Genomic DNA, 22,891 nt, shown 5'->3' with positions numbered 1-22,891 from the left:
AAAATATTATGTTATTTTTTTGTCATTACTTTCACACAAAATAAAGATGTTTATCTCAGTGTATACCCACTGCATATATATATATATATATATATATATATATATATATGCATATGAATATAGTATTACAAGTTTAGCGTTATATGTAAAAGACAATTATGATTATTTCGAATTGAAAGATAAATTAATAAACGTCCATGGCATAATTATATACTGTATTAATGAGCTTTAGACATAATGATGTAATATTGTTTTGTATATGTAATTTATATGAATAACATCAATGGCGAGTGTTATATACAGTCAATTAGTGCGCATACCATTCACGCAATTAGTTATTTTTATTTTTAGGACGTATAGTTGCAAATTTTATACTATTATCCCAAAAAATCGTTTCACGTGATGATGTAAATAATCACCTTAGGTGGCTATATTATATCGTGTGTATCAATCACTAGTGTCACCGAAAGTACAGTCACGTTCTTTCATGTAACGTCTGGGGGTGTTACTGGAGAAATTAATTTTTCCATATTTTACATAATTTGCTATATATATAGATATATATATATATATATATATATATATATATATATATATATATATATATATATATATATATATATATATATATATATATATATATATATATAATCAGTTGTGTATTACTCTTTTTATTTTATTCACGATCTGCAAAATAATTGATTCTAATGATAATAAAAATGCAACATGGCATTTCAGAGAACTCTGCTTTATGTAACAATTGATTCTGATTGTATTTTATGGTTGGAATAATGTTGTGGAATGAACACTTTCATGTTGTAATATACAGTATTCATAATGTTATTCGCATTAAGCCTGGTTGCGTAACTGTTCCAGATTTAAAGACGTTATTATTCAAAGCTTATGTAAATTATGCTTGAACTGTAGATCTATGCTTTGCTATTATACTGTGTATCGTAACCTGGATATTTATACGCGATTTCTGGATATTTATTTAAGAATTCTACAATAATATAGTTACAGTTGAAATACTATAGTTAAAGCGACCTTGTGCTTGCGTGTAGAAACTATTGTATGTTCACATTGAATTATAACGCTTTGCGAGAGAATCGCACAGCACCGCCAACGGTCATGTCATGATTTGCCGCAAATTCAAAATGCGAACGGCTACTGGGATTTTTTCTGCGTGGACTCACCCAACAACTTACATGGCCTGATCTCGTATTAGTATCTCGTACAAGATTATCAAAACTAATTAAAGTAATTAATATGATTTTTACTTTTCAAGGATGTCACAGTATGTAATTTTTTGTGTAGCTGTTCTATGTTTCTGGTCAATGGGGATCAGTCTACAATAACGTCGTTGGCATGTTCGGTGGTCACTTTTGTAAACTGGTTATTATAGAAAATATCCATTTACATTAACAACTCCACGTAACATGTTCTTGTTCCGTAACAAACATGTGGACGGTTTCATGGTTACTAAGAGCCAATCAATTATCTCAAACCCAGACCTTGTGGCGAGTTATTGCTATAGTGCTCTGAACAATTACTGATAAAAATAAAAAAATTAATGCACGATGGTTTGATTTTTTATAGAATTTATTATTTACATATATCGTAATGTAATATAATTTAAAGCGGGGGAGTCGTCACCTGCGCATGTGTCAGATGGCCATAGCGTGTCATTGTTTACAAACAATCGTCTTCCCTTGCGTTTTAGCGTGTTGTTATCGTCGCTTGAGACTCAATTCCCGCGCGTGCGCAGGTGACGACCCTCCCGCTTTAAAGTTAATGTAACAAAGCAAATACACACTAAACGCTTAATTTACAAAGCAATATACAGAATATTAATACCCCGTAAATGGTAGAATAATCATCGGTTCCGCAAGTGCGAGAGAACGACTTATTTTTGTGTTTCATTATTTCCTTTCATCACATTCACTTCTCCAAATATCATGGGTACATAGATCCACGAAAAAGTGAACGCAATGAAACGAGACAATGTAACATTGTTCGAGGTGATTCAATAAAATAAAAATGTAGATATATAGAATAAATGACATTCTAATTTGTATTATATTATTATTCATGTCGTGAATCCCTATTGCCTTATGTAATTCCATTTCATAAGGGACAGAATAGTGCATTAACGGATGAAAGGGGATGTTTAAATATGTTAACAAGATTTACAAGTCATACATACTGTCGCGTTATAATTGTAAGTCCTGGTAATATTTCACCGTTATTACAATCAAATCGTTAATAATGTAGTAAGAAAACAGTTCACAACAATTAACACGTCATTATATATAATATATAGCATGCTATCTTATATCACTAGCTATGTAGTTGTAATCCCTAAATTAAAATACAATTCAGAATGCTCGGATTATGTTTTATCATATGTACATTATGCAGAAATAAACAATAGAATAAAGGCAAAGAAAAGTTAATAACAAAGTTGTATAATATCTTATAAGTCTAAAATAATAATTGTTGAATATATATATACATATTGTATATTACGTGCAAACAATTGTTTGTTATCGTTTTCTTATAATATATATCATTTAGGTAGACAACACATTTTGTAACAATGCCATAATTAAAATACAATAATAGACACCAATATCGAAATAAAGGAATAAAATGATAGATCCATTAATTATATGCTAAACTCATATTCTGGTTACAAGGCTTACTGGCGACATTATTAAACGTACGAGAGAATATCCCAAAACTAACAGATATTTTTGAATAATTACTGCCATTTGAATCGCTATTCACTGTAAACGCGTATAAAGACTGTTATTCAGCAATAATGTTACCACAATACCAGCTAAATATGTCAATCGATTTTCTTCGTTTATCTTCATAACGACAATGGTTCACTCTTGAAGTAAGAACTAATAAAGTATAAATTTGCCGTGAAACAAAATGTAAACAAACAAGCACAAACACAGTCAATGTAATGAGTTATAGGCAAACTTAGTTACATAAAATAATATTGCTGACTCAATACTTGAAAATAATTTTGCTCAGAAACGAACATTAAGTAGTTATACCTATAAAGTGCTAATACTTTTTTCATTTATGAAGATTCACACCAAAAATATTACACTAGTACATTTTTGCAAAATTCTATGTGAATTTGTCATTTTATGTGTATCTCTGAATATCTTGAAATTTGTTACGCGTATGAGCCCTAATAATATCTGTATACACATTAAAAAAACAGTATACATTTAATTTAGACAGTTTTCAATTTGATAACATTTAATTATACTTACATAATGCTCAGTAGCAACCAACTTGACAACCAATATCAACCACCTTGAAAGATTTGTGTACATCAATTAGAGCATACGTGAATATAAGCAGTTAAGCATGCAAGGAGGTATCAAATACAAAAATAGTGTATAATACAACTCAACATTTCATCGGTAGACATGGATTCAACAAGACAAAAAATAGGTTGTGCTATTAGTAATTGATTAGGTTTCCAAAAATATTACGACCTGGTATTTTCAACATATTGCCGGGAGTAGATTATGCAGAAAAAAATGATGCTATGTGCAATGGATGAAATCTCATCGTTATTAGGAGAACATGTGTCGAGACATCTGAGAAAGAAAGTATTGCATTACACTTTGTACAAAGTAACTGTATATGACTGTCATTTATCTATTCGTCCCAAACTATGTAGTGGACGTCACCCGAACAAAATACATATACATATACAATAATTTCAGTGAGATCTATACAAGTTCAATACTGGTCAACAAATTAGTGATTAAACAAAAAACTGTATAAATACAAATAACGTATGTAATAAACTACTTAGAATGCCTTGATTTAAGTTCATATATTCAACCCACAGTTCAATGTAACCCAAAGCTCAATTCTCATAATAATCTACTCTGTTGTTCAAAAGGTACAATGTCGTTTTCAGATTCTGGTATTTCTGTCTCAAATGCAAAATTAGATCTTAAATAAAGTTGTATTTTTGTTTTCCAGTCTTTGAACAATATGTTATGGTAAATGAACCAAATGAACTTAATATTCATATCACCCAGTGATTACAATTTCGGTTTAGATTTCCAAATGCTTCATTTCAATACTTATCTTTAAAAAAAAAAAAAACCAGTTTAATTTCATAGTTGTATTTACATGACTTCTTCTTGGTGAACACGCACACTTCAAACAGTTGCTCTCCTGGTCGGTTAATGGTTGAATGCAGAATGCAGCCATCACTTTCCTGGAAACGAAACGAAAGGACACTGATTATGATTATGGTAATATATTTGAATGTGCAATAAAACATACCAGGCTGCTAAGGCAGTTTTAAAAGTTGAAGAAGATATGTGTCTATATTACTATCACATACCCGTGCTTGTTATTCATCAAACTCATAATTTTCCATATTTGCTTGATCAGACCATGCAGCATATGATGCACCATCCATTTCTCTGGCAAGTCTATTATCTGATCGCAGTGTATGATGTCTCCCTCCTATATCTGCATCGCACTCTGGACATTTTGCCTCTACTGTCGCCCCACCACAATCCCCAATAGCATATATATGACCATTTGGACATTTAAACCAATGACCAGGAGTAAATCCCATTGCTTTAACGATCATAATACGTTCTTCTTCTGATATATTTGCCATTGATTCTGGGTGTAGCTTCTGGACACACTTTAAAAGTTCTTTGACTTCATCATCTCGTGGATCTGTTAAGGGCATAGAACTGCAAAGTATTCTCTCGGCTTTTTCCAAGTATCTTGTAGCTGTATCTGACAGTTTAACTTTATTTTTCTTTATATTACATTTCATTGTGATGAGATTACAGAAAACACTTTGTCTGTGTATTTCTGTGCTGATATCCTCAAGTTCCTGCTCACTGAGACGTAAACGTGGTTTCATTATCCAATTTTCAAGCTTTGATAACTCATCTTCAATTGGAAAAAACTCATTATCACCACCATTATAACCATAAAAGAGATGTCTTCTGATGCCAAGAGCAGATAATCTTGAACGTAGCGATGTGAGTTGACGGCTACTATTTGCTCGGTTCCTAATCTTCGATATTTCTTTTAAGAATAGGATTTTATTTTCTGTCATAACCAGCTGCTCCTCAGTGAGATCAAGCTGAAGCATACTCTTTAGTTCTCTCCAAATTGAGTGCTTCAAACGATTTTCTCCCTGTTCAGCATCAAGGAGTTCACGATTCAGATGTCTCTTTATTTTTTGTCTATTGTTATCATCACCAATTACCTTCTGCTTTACTCTCTGGATATCTTCCAAACATTGCTTGATGACGTTACCATAACGATTACTTTTTCGTATGGGGGTTTTACATTTGGGACATCCTTTAAATTGTATGTCGTGGTTTGAGTCTCCACTCTCAGCCATGTCCATCCACTGATCCAAACCTTGTACTTCAAGAAAATGTGGACAGTCCAACAACTGAATAAAACGAGCATCATCTTCATCCTCAGTCCCAAAAAATATTTCTGTGACATCATTTTTGTGACATATCCTGCATTTTCGTGGACATGGTTCACCACACAGTCCAATGCAGGGATGTTTACAGCGAAGTATTTTTTCACATGGCATGTCACACCGTGTTCTGACACACAAATCACCACATTTTGCAGTACATTTTTGATGAATACATTGCCAGTAACATGGCTCCTTACATGGCTTGCACAAGTCACCACACTTCTTAGGACACTTACTGTGCTTGCATCGATTCTCACATTTTTTTTTGCATGGTGGACAATTGCGAGTACATGGCTCAGTACAGCTATGACCACACACCAATGTTCGGCCACATTTCATTGTGCATTGTATATGTAGTCGACCACTTCGGCATTTTCCACAACTTCCTGTACATGTGTGTTCACACTTTAGTGTTGTATTACAAGGTGCAGGACATACATCAGGTTTATCTGAGCATTTAACTTTTACTTTGTGTCCACAAGGCCAGTCTGTACGCTGAACAACTTCTTTACACTCATCACTTTGTGTACACAACTCTCCACACAATTTAAGACAAGAGTGACCGCAAGGAAGCTTCTTTGCACAGCGAGATTTGCATTCAGCATATATTGGATCTTTATGGCATGGCATGACTTGGGAATGGCCACACTTAGGCAATAATTTCTTCACGGCAACACTGCAGCTACTTTCACAGGGCTGGTAACAATATTTAGCACACTTATGACCAAACTCACAGATTACTTTCTCACAAGGTTTTCTACACTTATATTCCTTGTGGTCTTGGTCACGTGGGTGACATACCATCTCACATTTATGGCCACAATCAAGGCGATATTCGCATGGCCTGGTACAACCTCCCTCCGGGGCTGCACTGAAATCGGAATATTTTGAAACAGGAATGACATTCTGGGGGTGGTTCTGGCATGTCAATTTCAAGTGCTTTCCAACACGTCCACTTTTCCTCATATCATGAATGATCTTGCTCCAGAGATCTCCCTCTTTGGCAAGCTGATCAAAGTTTCCAATACAGTAGAAACCCTGTTTTGCTCTTGAGAGTGCCACGCAGATACGATTTGATATCTTCAGGAAACCAATCTTGCCTTCCTCATTACTTCTCACCAAAGAAAGTAGAATAATATCATTTTCTTCACCTTGAAAGTTGTCTACAACACAAACTCGGACACCTTCAAAGAGTCGTTTAGGCATTTCGTTTCTAAGAGCAAACAGTTGACCTGTATAAGTTGTCAAAACTGTAATTTGGGATGGAGAGTAGCCCTGGAGGAGGAAATACTTGCATAATCCTGCTAGAAATTTCGCTTCATGAATGTTTGACTTGCTTTTAGTGTCTTTGACATTTTCTTCTTTGAAATCATGCTCTAAGAAAAATATATTTGAAGATACTCCTCTTATCTTGTCAAAATTCATGACTGATTCATGGTTGGAGAGGTTATCATAGAAATGTTTCATCATTTCAGCTATCTCTGGCCTCATTCTATGCTGTTGGCCTAATCTTTCACAACTCATCTTGTTATTTACCATTCTTTCAAAAAGGGATATGTCCAGGTGGAATTTGGTGGCTAACTTATAAACAGTTGGATTAGGTCTCAGCTGCTGATGGTCACCAATGAGAATGAGATGTTCACATCCTTTGGTCAGTGTAGTGATAATGTGAGCCTCCAATACCTCAGCTGCTTCTTCAACAATAACAATCTTGGGCTGAACCTGTTGAATCAATTTGCGATATTTGGCAGCACCTGTAGTTGTCATGCCAATGACAAGAGCCTCTCTCAATATTGTAAGGTTTTCTTGATCTTGGATTTCTGACAGTTGCTTACTTGCTGCTTCGTAGGATTGGTGATGATTTCCGAGTATGTTTTTTTGCTCATCACAATACTGTGCTACCCAATGTCGATACAATCTCCATCTATCATCTATCTTCAATGCCCATATATCAACAATTTTGGAAGCCTCCTGCTCAGACATCATGTCTTTACTGTTCAACTTACGTATAATATCACGCTTCAATTGGTGTTTGTTTTTTCGTTGTACGGTCCAACCACCAACTACAGACGATCTTCTGTCAGATTGCTGGGCAATTGCATCTAGGTCCATAGCAATATTTGTATTTGCTAGGTTGGCAACACCTCCCCTTTTTTTGTTATTAATCTGTGACAGAAAAAGATTATCATCATCTTCATCATCTAAAAACCGCTCGGACTGAAGAATGTCAGCTTCCTCCTCAAAATCGATTAAGTTTTCTTCATCATCATCATCATCAGCAGCAGCAGCAGCAGCAGCAAGCATCTTATCTTCTTTGACAATATGATCCACATCTTTGTGCATAATCACTGATTTGTTTTTGCTATTCTGAACCATAAATACCTCACCAGTAAGACCAAGCCAGAGTGGTATGGAAGTTCCAACTTGACGGATACCAATGTACTCTCGAGAAATTGATGAAGTCACATCACTGAGACGGTTCCAGTGGGTATCAGAAATGAATGGCAAAAGACAATCATCATTCAATATCCCCTTTCTGGTAGTTTCAATTAACTCAGCAGCTCGCTCCATTGGTTCCTTCAAATACTGCATATCATCTCTGGCAGAGCACAATCCAGCAAATATATGTTTTGGAATATTGCGTCTTGTACGAATCTGTGATTTTAGGTAATTCAAGTTATATTGTTTTAATGTTTCACTTGAACTACGACCTCCAATTCTTACTAGATTAGTCTTTTGAAACTTCTGAATACCTTCAAGAAACTGGTCCAGAGCGTGATTGGTATAGCACACAATTAGGATAGGTCGTGGATCTTTCTCGCCTGTTAAGTTGTTCACACCCCAGATGTGTTTGTTAAAAAGCAGTGCTCTCACAATCTTAAGACCAATATATGTTTTCCCAGTTCCTGGTGGACCTTGAATGATTGCAAATTCTTTGGTCAATGCTGTCTGTACAGCAGCTAACTGTGTCTCATCAAAGTTCAAGCTTGCTGCATTTGGCCATCGATTCAATTGTAGCAAGGGCACATTTTTTAATTGATTGAGGCGGGGTTCAGAGCTGTATTTGTATTCATATTCATCTTCAGAATCAGAATCATAATCGCCATCAGAGTCATCCAAATTCAAATGCCTATTACGACTAACTTTCCTCGGTTCTTCCACTAATGGTCGTAAGTCATATGCTGCATATCCCCTTCGCAAATACATAGGTGAATCAACGGATGTAGCAGCTTTGACAATGTACTTTTTGAATGCCATGTTTTCTTCAGTTGTTTCTTGTAAACCATGCAGGACATGCCTGTAGGCTTCAAAATATGCTGATGTCTCGGCTAAAATAAACTCATCCTTTGGTAAGATTGTTGAAACTTGTGTTGAGTCTTCAAATCTAACCTCCAGATATCCTTGTTCAAGGTCTTTAGCATCACGATTAGCTACGGTGGCAAATATAAGAGTATTAAAATCATCCTTGGACAGGCAAAGCAGAGATCCATATATCAATCTTTTACTTGACTGCCATCTCACATGTTTCAGTCGTGTCTGATCAAACTTTATTTTATGAACAATTCCATGCAAGGTGCACAAAGGGTATTCAATGTGCACGCCATAATAGAGCCGTATGTCTTGTAGATTCGAGCCCTTTGCTTGAGGGTTTCTCTGCATGGTCAGGTAAGCTGATATACCATCACGTAGAGGAGCCATGAAGTCTTCACGAAGCAATCTGAACTGAACATCGAGATAGTGTTCCACTCCTTTGTATCCCCCAGAGACAATGTTTGGTCTAATGAATGGTTCGACATCCATATGAATATCTTTAACATCAGGGAAAATAGGAATATCTCGGAAGTTGTTAGGAGGCTCTTCCTCAGATAGATCAACCAACATGTCTTTATGTTTATCATTTTTGCGGGTTTGCATAAGATCCCCTGTTATCTGTTTCAGGTCTTCGAGCATCAGCGTAATTTCAGTATCTATTACATCACTGGAAATCCGCAGTTGATTAATGGCACCTTCAAGAGTACTGGTTGGTGGAATTATATCCACGAAATGGTCAGGCATACGATCTAGAATTGTCTTCATTACTTTCACAGCATCTTTTATCTGTTGTGGGAATTCCTGGATTTTGCAGTGGCTGTATTCGGCAGGCAGCTGTGCAAAAAACAGGGTGAGATGTCGAATTAAAAAGTCAGTAGAAACTAAAGTGCCAAGTAGGCCGTTTAATAATTGTGGAGAAGTATCACAATCACAGGCTTTGGACAAGGCACTCAGTAGTAGAACAAATAGGTCTTTCCGAATAAGAGGCTCAGCCAGCAATTCCTTCAAGCCACTTCGCCCTGTGTTCAGAGTCAGCACAATTTCTGTGGCATCTTTAGTTTTAATTTCTTGTAATCGTTTGTAACCAATTGAATGTATTTCCTGTTTCACCCTTTTCTCTGGTGGCCTTGCAGTTGTATCTGAATAGTTGTCTCTATTGTTTCTATATCTGTAATATTAAGACATATTTAAACTTATACATACCATGATTGCTACGGGTTACAGGGACGTCCATTGAATAAACTTTTGATGTAGTTGGACTACGTTTAAATGTTGTCGGTTATGTTGGATTTAAACGCAAAAGCAGTTCAAACAAATAAAATGTAACAAAGTAGAAACAACATCATACAAATTGTAACCTAATATAGAAATGTTTGCGACGCTTAAGGTTAGTGAGAAGAGCGGTAGGGTATAGTTATTAATATTAATATAAACTATACCATACCCAGCGGAATCTTAAGCTACGCAAACTATAGTTTAAGTTGAATTGATTATTAATATTATTATGTTTTTTTCTGGAGACTATAAAAATCATTCTCGAACGCTGTGTGTATCCCCTCGAAGAAAACTATATATGTCTCTTTTTACGTCCTCGAAACCAATAGTACAATAGTAACGTAAGTACAATAAAACTAATGAAACACAACCAATACTGCAGTTTCGCCATCTCGTTTTATATTATTATTTCTCAACAAGAAACAACACATACACCATTGCTATACATAGTAGTAAGTGACATTCTGCCATGTTATAAACCAATTGATTGAGGTCATTTTGGCGTCATGGTGTTGTCTATGTAATTAGTGAACTTGCTAAATGCATGGACGAAACGAAACGAAAAGAATAATATGATTGGTCAGACGCTGTACTTTTGTTCGTTTCGACTCCCTTTCGTTCACATTCTTTGAGTTGATTGGCTGAACGAAAGCGACACAAGATTTGCATATTCATTTTTTTCTGGTTGGCTGCATGGTCTGTGCATTCGATTGTCATCCCTTAAAAGTGTGGCGCCTCGTTCGTTTTCGCTTTTTTTCACGGGAGGTCGGGCTAAGGTCGTTTTGTGCGATATTAAAATACATGTGAACATTTGAGTAAATTAGTCAGGAATATTATCGAGCTTCCCAGTAAGTCAAGAAGATCATATGAGTACATGTACTAGACTTGAACAACCCACAGCTCACCCATACACAACCATTACAAAACATTGGAACAATATCGAAACCATTAGTTGCAATCTATAATAAATTACTTGTAGTTTATACAATCTACGTGTGTGGAGGAAATGTTTGCGAGACTTTACCGCGCGATCTGGCTTTTATTTGATAATATTCGAAGACGTAGTCCAGTAAAAATAAAAGAAACCGCAACACGACAATAAAAATAGAACTGTTCTCAGCCAATCAGGGAACTGAATTCGCAAATCGTTCTTCGGTCTCGTTCAGCCAATCAAAACAAGTCATTGTCAATGACACATCCCCGTTCCGTTCACATTTGAGTGACATATACATTCAAAGCAGATCATGACCGAAATGCACCTGCATATGTACAACACATTGTGCTAAATCTGAACAAAATCCATCCATGCATGACTGAGATCCGGTTCTGGAATTGTGAAAATACGTGATTTTGATGCATTTTCGGCCTTAAAATGGCCATCATTCCGCTATTGTTAAGCAGATCATGAAACAAAGGCACATATCTATTTGTGACATGATGTACCATGTGTGTGTGAAGTTTGAACTTGATCAATCCAGACATGTCTTGCATACGGATCCAGAACTGAATTCTTTAACAAAATGGCCGCCAGTCAGCCATTTCGAACTTGATCCGAAAAAAAAGACGTGCATCAAGGTCCTATTATGTTTAATGTATGTACCAAATTTGAACAAAATTCATCCATGCATAACTGAGATACGGGTCCGGAATGGTGAAAATGTGCGATTTCAATGCATTTTCGGCCTTAAAGCGGCCGCCATTTGGCTATCGTTAATGAGATCATGAAACAAATGCACATACATATTTGTGACATGATGTACCTTGTGTGTGTGAAGTTTGAACTCGATCAATCCAAGCATGTCTCGGATACGGATCCAGAACTGAATTCTTTAAAACAAAATGGCCGCCAGTCGGCTATTTCGAACTTGATCCGAAAAAAAAATGACGTGCATCAAGGTCCTATTATGTTTAATGTATGTACCAAATTTGAATGAAATCCGTCCATGCATAACTGAGATCCGGGTCCGGAATGGTGAAAATGTGCGATTTCAATGCATTTTCGGCCTTAAAGCGGCCGCCATTTGGCTATCGTTAATGAGATCATGAAACAAATGCACATATATATTTGTGACATGATGTACCTTGTGTGTGTGAAGTTTGAACTTGATCAATCCAGACATGTCTCGGATACGGATCCAGAACTGAATTCTTTAAAACAAAATGGCCGCCAGTCGGCTATTTCGAACTTGATCCGAAAAAAAAATGACGTGCATCAAGGTCCTATTATGTTTAATGTATGTACCAAATTTGAATGAAATCCGTCCATGCATAACTGAGATCCGAGTCCGGAATGGTGAAAATGTGCGATTTCAATGCATTTTCGGCCTTAAAGCGGCCGCCATTTGGCTATCGTTAATGAGATCATGAAACAAATGCACATACATATTTGTGACATGATGTACCTTGTGTGTGTGAAGTTTGAACTCGATCAATCCAAGCATGTCTCAGATACGGATCCAGAACTGAATTCTTTAAAACAAAATGGCCGCCAGTCGGCCATTTCGAACCCGATCCAAAAAAAAAAAAAATGACGTGCATCAAGGTCCTATTATGTTTAATGTATGTACCAAATTTGAACAAAATCCGTCCATGCATAACTGAGATCCGGGTCCGGAATGGTGAAAATGTGCGATTTTGATGCATTTTCGGCCTTAAAATGGCCGCTATTCGGCTATCGTTAATCGGATCATGAAAAAAATGCATGTGCATATGTCCCATATAATGTGTGATGTATGAGTGAAGTTTGCATGTTCGAGATACAGGTGATCACGGACGGACGGACGCACACAGGGCAAAACATAAGTCCCCGTTTTCGGACTGCGTCCGAACGGGGACTAACAAAGAATGTCAAAGAACTGGGGTCGAAATTACGTGTATTATTCCCTCGTTTCGTTTTGTCCATGCATTTAGCAAGCTCGTTATTAAAACTCAATTAAAACATATATTACCAAATGCCAAATGTTGTATATTTTAACAATCCGTGTATGAGTACGCGTAACGATAACTTACGTCTTCAGTGAAACTAGTACAATTTCCAACGAGTAGTTTCAGAAAAAACAAAACAAAACTACTTCACAGAAATGTTGCTGTTTATTATTAGATTTTTGTTCTTTGAAACTAATTAGCTCAGTGTTTAATTAAGTGAGTTCTCCTCATGCAGGACATGATACACTCGTTAGTACAAATCTTTGCGATCATCACTGTTACTTTCGATAAAAAAAAATAGTTCACTCAGCTTCAGTGACAATATTCAATAATTATTAATTATTAATAGTTCAGTGAATAAATCAATAGTATTAGTAAGCAACCTACCGTGGTCTAGCATCTGATTGATAACCACGTGCTTGGCCACGATAACCTCCTCTTCCGCCCCAGTCTCCATGTCCACGTCCGCCACCTTGGTTCTGGCCACGGCCTCCTCTGCCCCATCCTCTTCCTCTACCACGGCCGTTTCCCCGAATATTGCGTCCGTAGTTATCCATAACTCCACAAACAACTTTAGCAGCGTATGGTCCGTCTCATAGACAGACAACACATTGCCTACAACAGCAATATTATTGAAACAAAATTAGTATTTATTGAAGTGTATGTCAATTCTTTGTTCTTCGTTTGTTTGTGTGTTTGTTTTTTATGTAAACAAATTGTGAGGTGATTTATAGATTAAATATGTTCCTTTCAATTTTTTTCCAAGACATAGTTATAGAAATTATCGTGACAAACAGCTCATCGGAAAAAATAGTATAGATATAAATATTTAACGCTGCAGTACTCGCACCGCGTCCTGTAGCGCAATGGGACCGATATCGACGTATACAACGCGTGTAATGTACACTGTTTGCTTGCATGGATTTCTAACACGCGCTGCGCGACGACTTTGCCGCTTTAATATTTATGAGGGAAACATCTTGGATTTTCTACATCTAATATAAGTAAGCATGGTATACAGCCGGAACGCAACCCACTGTCACAGAGGGCGTTTATTAGACATAGGTCACGTGACAATTTTTAAATGTCGGCTGTAGAATTACGTATTTCCGATAGGCCAGCAAAACTGTTATTTTGAACACCGTAGTCTTTGAAAATTTGAAATTTTCTGCCATATATAATGAAATCTAGTTCTTATGTACTAAGTAGTGCGCTTGATTCGTGCTAGCGGTATTTTTAGAATCGCCACACATCATTTTTCCTCGAAGGAAAAATGGGTCATCGGAGCGATTTTCTATTATTCATAGTACTATATCGTCGCATGTAGAACGTGTGGCACGATAAGTACGAAAACGATAATAAAATTTATTTATTTTAGTTGTATTTGAACGAAAATAGCTTATCATACACGAACATGAATACATGAATTCGAACATATTTTTTGTCCTAGTCAAAACAGAAAATGAAAAAGTGTTTTTTATAAAAAAAAATGCGACACTTACAAATACGCCAAACTTAATGTTTTGATTTTGAAAGGTGAATACGAAGGTCATTGCAAATTGCATAATATTTTACACAGTCAGCTGGCGCACATCTGATATAATAAAATAAATGCGATATTTACTATATGGGGGCGCCATCTTGAATGACGCATAAAACTAAATAAAAGACAAGTTGTGAAACGCGTTTTTCAGATTCATACAAATCAGGACAAAAATACCAATCTTTCACAAAAATACGGTCCGTTGGGGTTATATTAAGCCAACCGATAACAAAATTCGGCCGAATTCGTCGTTTTTGTGTGGAAAAATCCCTTGCATACGAACACCTAATTACGCGAAGAACCAAGAACACTAAACCCCAACGTGAAAGATTGTTTTTTTTGTCCTGATTTGTAGGAATCTGAAAAACGCGTTTCACAACTTGTCTCTTATTTAGTTGTATGCGTCATTCAAGATGGCGGCCCCCATGTAGTAAATATCGTATTTATTTTATTATCACGTGTGCGCCAGCTGACTGTGATATTTTAATACATTCGTTGATTTTTGATCAAAAACCTATAGGACAACTTTGCATTTGAGACCTGCATATTAGTTCATCATTTTAAATTATGATTTTTGCCCAAAATTCTAGAATAACACAAAAAGAAAATACCGTGAGAAATTACAACATCACTCCCGCATTTATATAAAGACAGGTTTTCGTGCCGTTGGTGGCGATACTCAAATCTAATAATCGCGCCCATTAACGGTCAAAACGCTTGGCTGCGTACCGGCTGATAGACTTCATCCATTCACGGTAATCAATTATTAGGTCAATTGAAAAAAAATATATATTGTTTTACATCACATAAGAATACTTGTATGAAATTTACTTGTACGTCCTACATACTCATTTTCCACTTTTCGACTGTTTAAAAATGATGACACAAAGACCCTTTATATACCCCGGTAAATTGTTTTTAGAGTTGCTAGATTTATTGTGAACATTCCATCGAACGCAATAAACTTAAAAGTGAAATATTACTTTATAGGCTAAACATTAAAAAGTGCAATACATGTATGCGCGTGATTATATTTTTTTCAACATTTCCTAGATGTTGAATAGGCTGGCAAACTGAATATATCTCCTGTGGTGTGAAGCACCTGTTGCATATGGAAATGTATAATAACATTAGTTATTAGGTATTGACAAAAAAATAACAATTTGTTTCAGTACCGGGTATAACTGATATGCAAATGACTAACCACTTAACATTGAAGGAAATTACTCGTTGTATGTTAGACGGACATCCCACATTGACTTGATTCCAGTTCTTCACCCCACCCCCACCCCCCGGGACGACAATACAGTAGTGGGAAGCTTACACAAACTTGAATACTGAACAGCTAATGGAGATGAGACGAGGGCTGGAAACTCGAATCTGATCAAACAAATTCGATTATAATTTCCAAACATCTTTGTAATTACAAAACTGACCATTTATTCCATGAGGAGATATTATAGATATTTGAAATTAACGATGAAATATTATATCCAATAAGGTCATCATGATCAAACTAGAATAATTGTTTTCCGCCGGAGCCGGAGCCGCTGGCTTAGCGCCCTCTATGTCTATTACTGGCTGCGTAGATGAGAGACGTTCTATTAGATCGAGTTGAGTAATGGATGCATGCTTTGATGGACCCTCTGTGGAATTTAGCTCCCATCCCCTTCCCGGGGAAGACAAAATTCACTATAATTATAATTTGTAAATTATTAATCGTTACAATCATGATTCGCCTCTCTTTGTGGGCTTCAAAATAACATTCAGACTATTGCATATTCAATTAGACAATAACTGGTCTGACGTGATATCAATCATAATAATATCGTTCGAAAACTTGTTGTTCTAACAAAACAAAAAAACATCACTCGCAGACAAATAGCAGTGATTAATTGAAAATCGTAAACTTTCTTTTTATTTACACTGTTAGACATATATATGTGTGTATCATGTGCGTCACGTCTCAGAAATTAAAGCGGGAGGTTCGTCACATGCACGCGTGCGGGAATTGAGTCCCAAGCGATAATAACACACCCTAAAACGCAAAGGCTCATAGGTAGACGCTTGTTTGTAAACAAAGACACGCTATGGCCATCTGACGCATGCGCAGGTGACGACTCTTCCCGCTTTAAAGCAGAATGTTTCGTCGTATGTTGTTCGTATACTACATGGCAAATACTAGTGTTGATTGGTTCTATTAAAATGTTGAAAGTAGCACTTCTGATACATTATTGATTGCGGATCAATAATGTTAACATTGTCACGTGATATATGTAAAAATTCTAAAGATGAAAAAAAAAATACTTGACTTGATTCTAGTTGTGACTGTGCTAAAAAATATCAAATGCATTCAAAAACCCCAGATTTCTGAACATATACAAGAATGAAGATTGACTACATATCAAATCGATATACCAAAGTGTAATGCGACGCGTACAAATTAAATTTCATGAAATGTTAAACGCGACGATCACACGCCCCGATTTAATAATATCGCTCTAGTTGTTTACAGTTTCGTAGTTTTCTTCAGTATTTTACTTCCTCACAGAAACGTCAACATCTGAGTTGTGGGCGTACTATTCCTATAAATATATGACGGGTCAGACATGTTAATACTCATTGTGTGTGCAGGTCAAAGTTCAAACTGACGTAATGTCTGCCGTTCCGGGTTCGTTAACAGGGGTTTAATAATAGAATTCCCGCAATCTGCGTAGTGGCACACTAGCCCAGGGTAGGGGTCGACCCTATTCAATGTTAATTCCTACTGATCATGAGTCAGATCCTACAACCCCTGTGCCCGGGCCCCCTATGCTACCGATGAACGGTTAACAACAGTGGTTTAATAATGGAATTCCCATACTTCTTTCTGTTTTAGAAGTTAGATTTATTACAAATTTCAATACATTGACAAACACGATTTTACACAGTTGAAACAAAAGGAAAATGTCCTATATATATTTCTATATGTGTATGCGTATGTGCGTCACGTCTCTGAAAAGTAGAATGTCGCTGTGACATGACATAGTGTTTGTTAGCGTGAATCGTGAAATAGAGTCACTGATGTCGATGTATGATAACACTCACCTTCATAGGCAAAAACTGTAGGTTCAAAATCGCCAAATCTGTTCCACTAAATATGGACGATGTATGTAATCTTGTTTCAAACTACCGACCTAAATATAGCGTGAGGGCTTCGTGGAAATGTTGATATTACAATTCGACGAAATCATGACTCGTGCGTTTCCTGGAAAACCCATACAAGTGCGCCCTCTAAGTTTGAGTCGGTTCTTCTTTTGTGTGATATAATACTATCCGAGTTAGGGCTTGCTCATAGTGTCCCGGCATAGTGTCTCGGGTGATTTTCAAAGAAAGCAAAAATTTTACAGAATAACTACAGATAGGAAAATCTCGTATACACATGTATTCATAAGCTTCCATAAGAATTAAAACCAACATGTTTTTATCGTCCGCACATGTTAGTTTGTCTTGTGCGCAGCTTGAAAGAGAAACATGTCACAGCGAGGGCATCGTGAAACAAATTATGCACAAAGTAGTTCCAGCCACTCCCACCCCCAACACACACAGATTGTTTATAGTCAGCCTCTTTTATATCTATATTTATATCAGGTTAGCAAATAGTAAATTCATATCTGTTTTTTGTTTTTGTTTTTTTTGTTTTGTTTTTTTTTTGGATAGGTTTGTAATTTCAGTTTACATGGCGCATGTTTTCCCGTTAATGTCTTGCAAGTAACAACATCAACTCAATAATCTATTGTTTATGATTCTTGCCGAGTATATATATGTAATGATCGTCCCCAATTTAAATAGGGAAAACACTGCGAATTTACCTTACGACGCTCCTACTCGATCTACAACTTCGTTTCAATGTTCAAAGCGGGAGGGTCGTCACCTGCGCCCGCGCGGGAATTGAGTTGTTGATAACAACACACGCTAAAAACGCAAAGGCTCATGGGTAGACGCTTGTTTGTAAACAATGACACGCTATAGCCATCAGAAAAGCGTAACGTGATCTATGTAAAAAGATGAAAAAAAGCCAAATACTCGACTTGATTCTAGTTGTGACTGTACTAAACAAATATCAAAATATTAGATTTCTGGATGTATACAAGATTGAAGATTGACTACATATGAAATCGATATACCGAAGTGAATGACCATCTGACGCATGCGCAGGTGATGACTCCCCCGCTTTAAAGGTACCCTGGACCCACACAGTCGTCGTAACTTCAGACTAGTAATATTACTAGTCTAAGTCATACCCGACGACGTTATGGATTATACAGTATGACTTCCGTGTGTGACATGCCCCCCCTCCTCCCGTCCCCCACAGAGATAAATACTAATATTAATTGTTCCTATCGATCCTTGTCATACGTTACTGGTGGAACTGTACATTACAGCAAATCAAACTAACAAATTCTACAACGACTTCGTGACATATGTAACTTTTGACGATATTGCTTATACACAAGTTATTCAACCACAGCTCTACATACGACTTGATTCAGTTGACCACATCAGTCGTCCAATTTATGTGTTGTGTGCACGACTATTAAATAAATATTCGACCGGAGTGTAAAGTTACCGATGTTGAGGCCCTCAGTGGTGCACGACAGGTAAGAAGAAATGCTGGACATATGAGACCAGTGTTAAAGTGACTTTACTTTGGCAGTATCACTCTTTAAGTTTTAAAGTAGGTTTCATAATTCTCGGTTAACAAAAAATTCAGTTTTGCATTCATCATCCTTTTGTGAAAATAGGAATCATCGATGAAGCAAACCTGACAAACAGTGCGTTGATTGGCGATGCTCAGTCCACAGAAATAAATTACATACAAACACGTGAAATAAAATTTATGTGAACTTTTGTGGAAACACGTGATCAACTTTAATTTGAAAGCGTCATTACAGTGGGTCAGCATTTTTCATGTGACGTCACAATGAATATATTAGAAACGCGTAATGTAATGTAGAGTAATTAGGTCACAGGAGTAACAATGTCACGTGGTATCGCGCGTGTATCAAATGGTTGATAAAAGAGGGCCCAGAAAGTAGACCGATTTTCACTCGCTTGGTAATTTGACACATAATATGGTGTTGACAAATAGAAATAATATTTATCAATTTCTCGCCAGTCTTCCTGGAAGGAAAGGGGTCAAATTGATCCTATCTGATGAGTTTCATCTCAAATCCTGCCGATGTACGCACATTTGCTGCAAAATTTTGACTAATATTTCCGTCACATTTAGCATCGCCTTGTCTCGAATCTCCGGGTTCGTCTCTGTGCGCCCTCAACGTGTACATATGGACTTTTCAGTTCCAACTTTAGCAGTAAATGAGAATTTAATGATGGATAATGTCCACTCTGTGAGCCGTCGTTTAATGATAATGACGCTAATAACAAATACTCGAAACTCGTTATAAACGTGACGACTTTAAACTTCTAAAAACGAAAAAAACTTTGTATATGAGCACATGAATTTAAAGCGGGGGAATCGTCACCTGCGCATGCGTCAGGCGGCCATAGCGTGTCATTGTTTACAAACGAGCGTCCACCCATAAACCTTTGCGTTTTAGCGTGTGTTGTTATCGTGGTTTAGGACTCAATTCCCGTGCGTGCGCAGGTGACGACTCTCCCGTCTTAAAGTTGGCTGCAAGGGAGACGGGATTTTTGTTTATATTGAGACATGATTTGTGTTAGTTAGTGTCCATAATCTATTTTTTTTTGTGGAATATTATTTCACGAATATTCCGTCCTTTATTGAACTTATTATGAGGTTTATACATGATAGATCTTTATTCCATGAAAAAGTTAGTCATAACAACATAAAAATATAGAAAAAATATACAAATGGAATAGGGGTCGGAAAATATTATTTTTTCTATGTTGTGGCTCCTCGATCCGACAATCCCCATAGGATTGTTGCAATTTATGCTAATCTATTATAGATAATAGTTACTTATTTTATAATCACTATCCTACCCTGCAAGTGAAGCGATGATATGAAGTGATCGTCGTGTGGTAGAGTGATCAGCTTATTAGGGGTAGCCATCTTGAATCGTGAGGGGATACCAAGCTTTCTCAGCATGTCGGTAGCTATTTGGTCGTGTCGAGAAAACAAGAGCACATAAAGAAGTCACCATAGAAACCAATCTATGTTCGAAAACCACAGGATAGGATAAAACCATATTGTAAAATTCAAGAAAATCTGATCAGCTGTTTTAATAGTTGTACATTTCTATTCGATTGTCAAATGGTTGCGTTATTGCTGTGTTCGTGGTAGCCAATCGGTGATACGCCCCTCCTCATACGCATTAGTATGCGTAGTTCTCATATCATTGTCAATACCGTGGCTGGTACTGCGATCACCCCATCGCACAACCATATTATATTCGCGCCATATTGTTTGACTTTCGTTGTTTTATTTTGTTCTTGTCGTGTGATACCCACTCCATTGTCCCAATTTTCCCACAAGATATTTTTCATTGTACATTACCTACCTCACAACATTATTATGAAATCAAGTGTTGCCAAGATATTTATGGATTTTTTTTTTCATTTTTATTCTACCACAATCACAATTGATCACACTATTGTATGGGGTCATATTTTTGTTATCAAGGTCATGAAGTGCAAAGTCTGAAAAAATACATGTTAGTGAGCACTGGGTACATACGGCAGTAACTCATTTGATCTCTCGTTGACAAGACTGGGTTTAGGAGGTAAGAGTTCGTAATTTGTATATCGTTTTTCATTCACAAAAGAAAAACACTTATAATTAATTTCTAGGTAGTGACCCTGTATAAGATATCATTCCAAACATAAAGCATAAAATCATAATCGCGGGTCTTTAGAGAATTAAAAACAATTGGGATTACGCCACACACTTCGAGGTACAAATTGAACACTTTCATAGCTCGATGCACACTAATATTTGTTATTTTCAACTATTTTGCGGTATTAAAACGAAACAAGATACACATCTACTTGCCTGGTGCGAACAGGTACACAACAACATTTCAACGAAAACATGGTTCCAAGAACTCAAACATGATAACATGTCGCTTTCGATTCGCGACTTTTATATTGCTGACACTTGACTTTATTTTGTTGTTGTAATAGTTAATTTAGTAAGTGAACAGTAATTACAATTCACCAATGTAAGCCATAAATTATTACAGAAAGAAAGCATGGTCTGATAAATCATACGACAATTAGCGAATGCAATAATAAGCTGTACCCAACTTTTGTGGTATTTAGGGTTTCGTCTTGTTTTACCGACAGAGTTCATTGCCGTTGAACCCCGTTGCTTTCTTGCTTGATTCACTGACACATTGGAAATGTTTACAATATAAACATTGTTTTACAAACATTTGAACTTGTTCTACCAAATGTTATATCGTACGGGGGTTGCTGAAAAATATTTTATTTTCAGAAAAAAAAAACATTTGCCAACAATGATCACCATTTGTATGCGTCCCACTGAAAAGTATTTTAACTGTTGTAAAAACATTTAGTTTTAAACAGAAATGTTTCTTTGTCGGGTTCAGACGTTGACTTCACTGTGCTTCCATCTATTTCGATTTTTTGGAAACAAATTTCTCAATGTTATACTTATTCATAATGTTATATTATTTCGTAGTGTTTTGTTCCCATTATATCCTCTGTAATTCCCGTGCACTTTCTCTTTGTAACTTTCTTTCTAGAGCAATCTTTCAAATATAAAGATACCTTGTCTTTAGGTGTAGGTATCAGCGGAAATAGTGTAACAGCCACCCTAAAAGATTTTACTTTCATCATTGGTCTCCCGAGTGCCAAACTCGATATAGAACGTACAGTAAATAAAATGATTTACATGTGTAACAGTAGTGTTGTCTGTCATCTTCTATTCATCTGCCATCTAGGTGCTCCTATCGCTGAAAAATAATGAAGATGATTCTGAAGGTCCATCCTCAATGTCGTTTGTGCATGGTCTTGCCAGGTAATGTCAATAAAGGTGTATGTAAATGATCATACACAGCACCAACCCCATGAACACGTACCGTTGTTTCAGTGGACATGTGGTTTTTAGAGCTTGAAAATGTTTCTTCGTTCCCGTCTTGTAAATTTAGTCTGTGTATATGTGATTGTTCATATTCATCGTTATTGTAGGTATTGCATTACTACTGTACACTGTTGGCGGATGTGAAATCAAATCGTGTAGTCGGGATGACGACTCTTGTGAAAGAGTAATGAATACAAAAAGGTAAACACATCACTAATCTTTCCATTCACTCAGAAGTTCTTGACTATACACTGTCCCC

At 36.5% G+C, this 22,891-nt stretch overlaps 1 protein-coding gene across 4 annotated transcripts; it reads right to left on the bottom strand.

Annotated features, from left to right (window-relative positions):
* Positions 1-1,584: 1,584 nt before the first annotated feature.
* Positions 1,585-17,801, bottom strand: LOC100373100 (NFX1-type zinc finger-containing protein 1-like). 4 transcript variants are annotated; one of them, XR_014929693.1, is made up of 6 exons: positions 17,652-17,801; positions 13,409-13,636; positions 4,391-9,989; positions 4,174-4,261; positions 3,294-3,336; positions 1,585-2,909 (listed from the first exon to the last, which is right to left on the bottom strand). XR_014929693.1 is itself a non-coding variant. In XM_085500182.1 (4 exons), exons 2-3 carry the CDS (start codon positions 13,576-13,578, stop codon positions 4,400-4,402), a joined length of 5,760 nt encoding a protein of 1,919 aa, XP_085356308.1. In that variant the 5' UTR covers positions 13,579-13,636; positions 17,652-17,801; the 3' UTR covers positions 1,585-4,261; positions 4,391-4,399. The 4 variants fall into 4 exon arrangements, 1 of the variants encoding a protein (XP_085356308.1); XR_014929691.1 differs by having other exon boundaries at positions 3,294-4,261; XR_014929692.1 differs by having other exon boundaries at positions 1,585-3,336.
* Positions 17,802-22,891: the final 5,090 nt, after the last annotated feature.

Source organism: Saccoglossus kowalevskii, chromosome 6 (genome assembly GCF_978046115.1).
Source record: "Saccoglossus kowalevskii chromosome 6, keSacKowa6.1, whole genome shotgun sequence".
Classification (NCBI taxonomy): Eukaryota; Metazoa; Hemichordata; class Enteropneusta; family Harrimaniidae; genus Saccoglossus; species Saccoglossus kowalevskii.
This window is presented reverse-complemented; position numbering and strand designations above follow the sequence as displayed.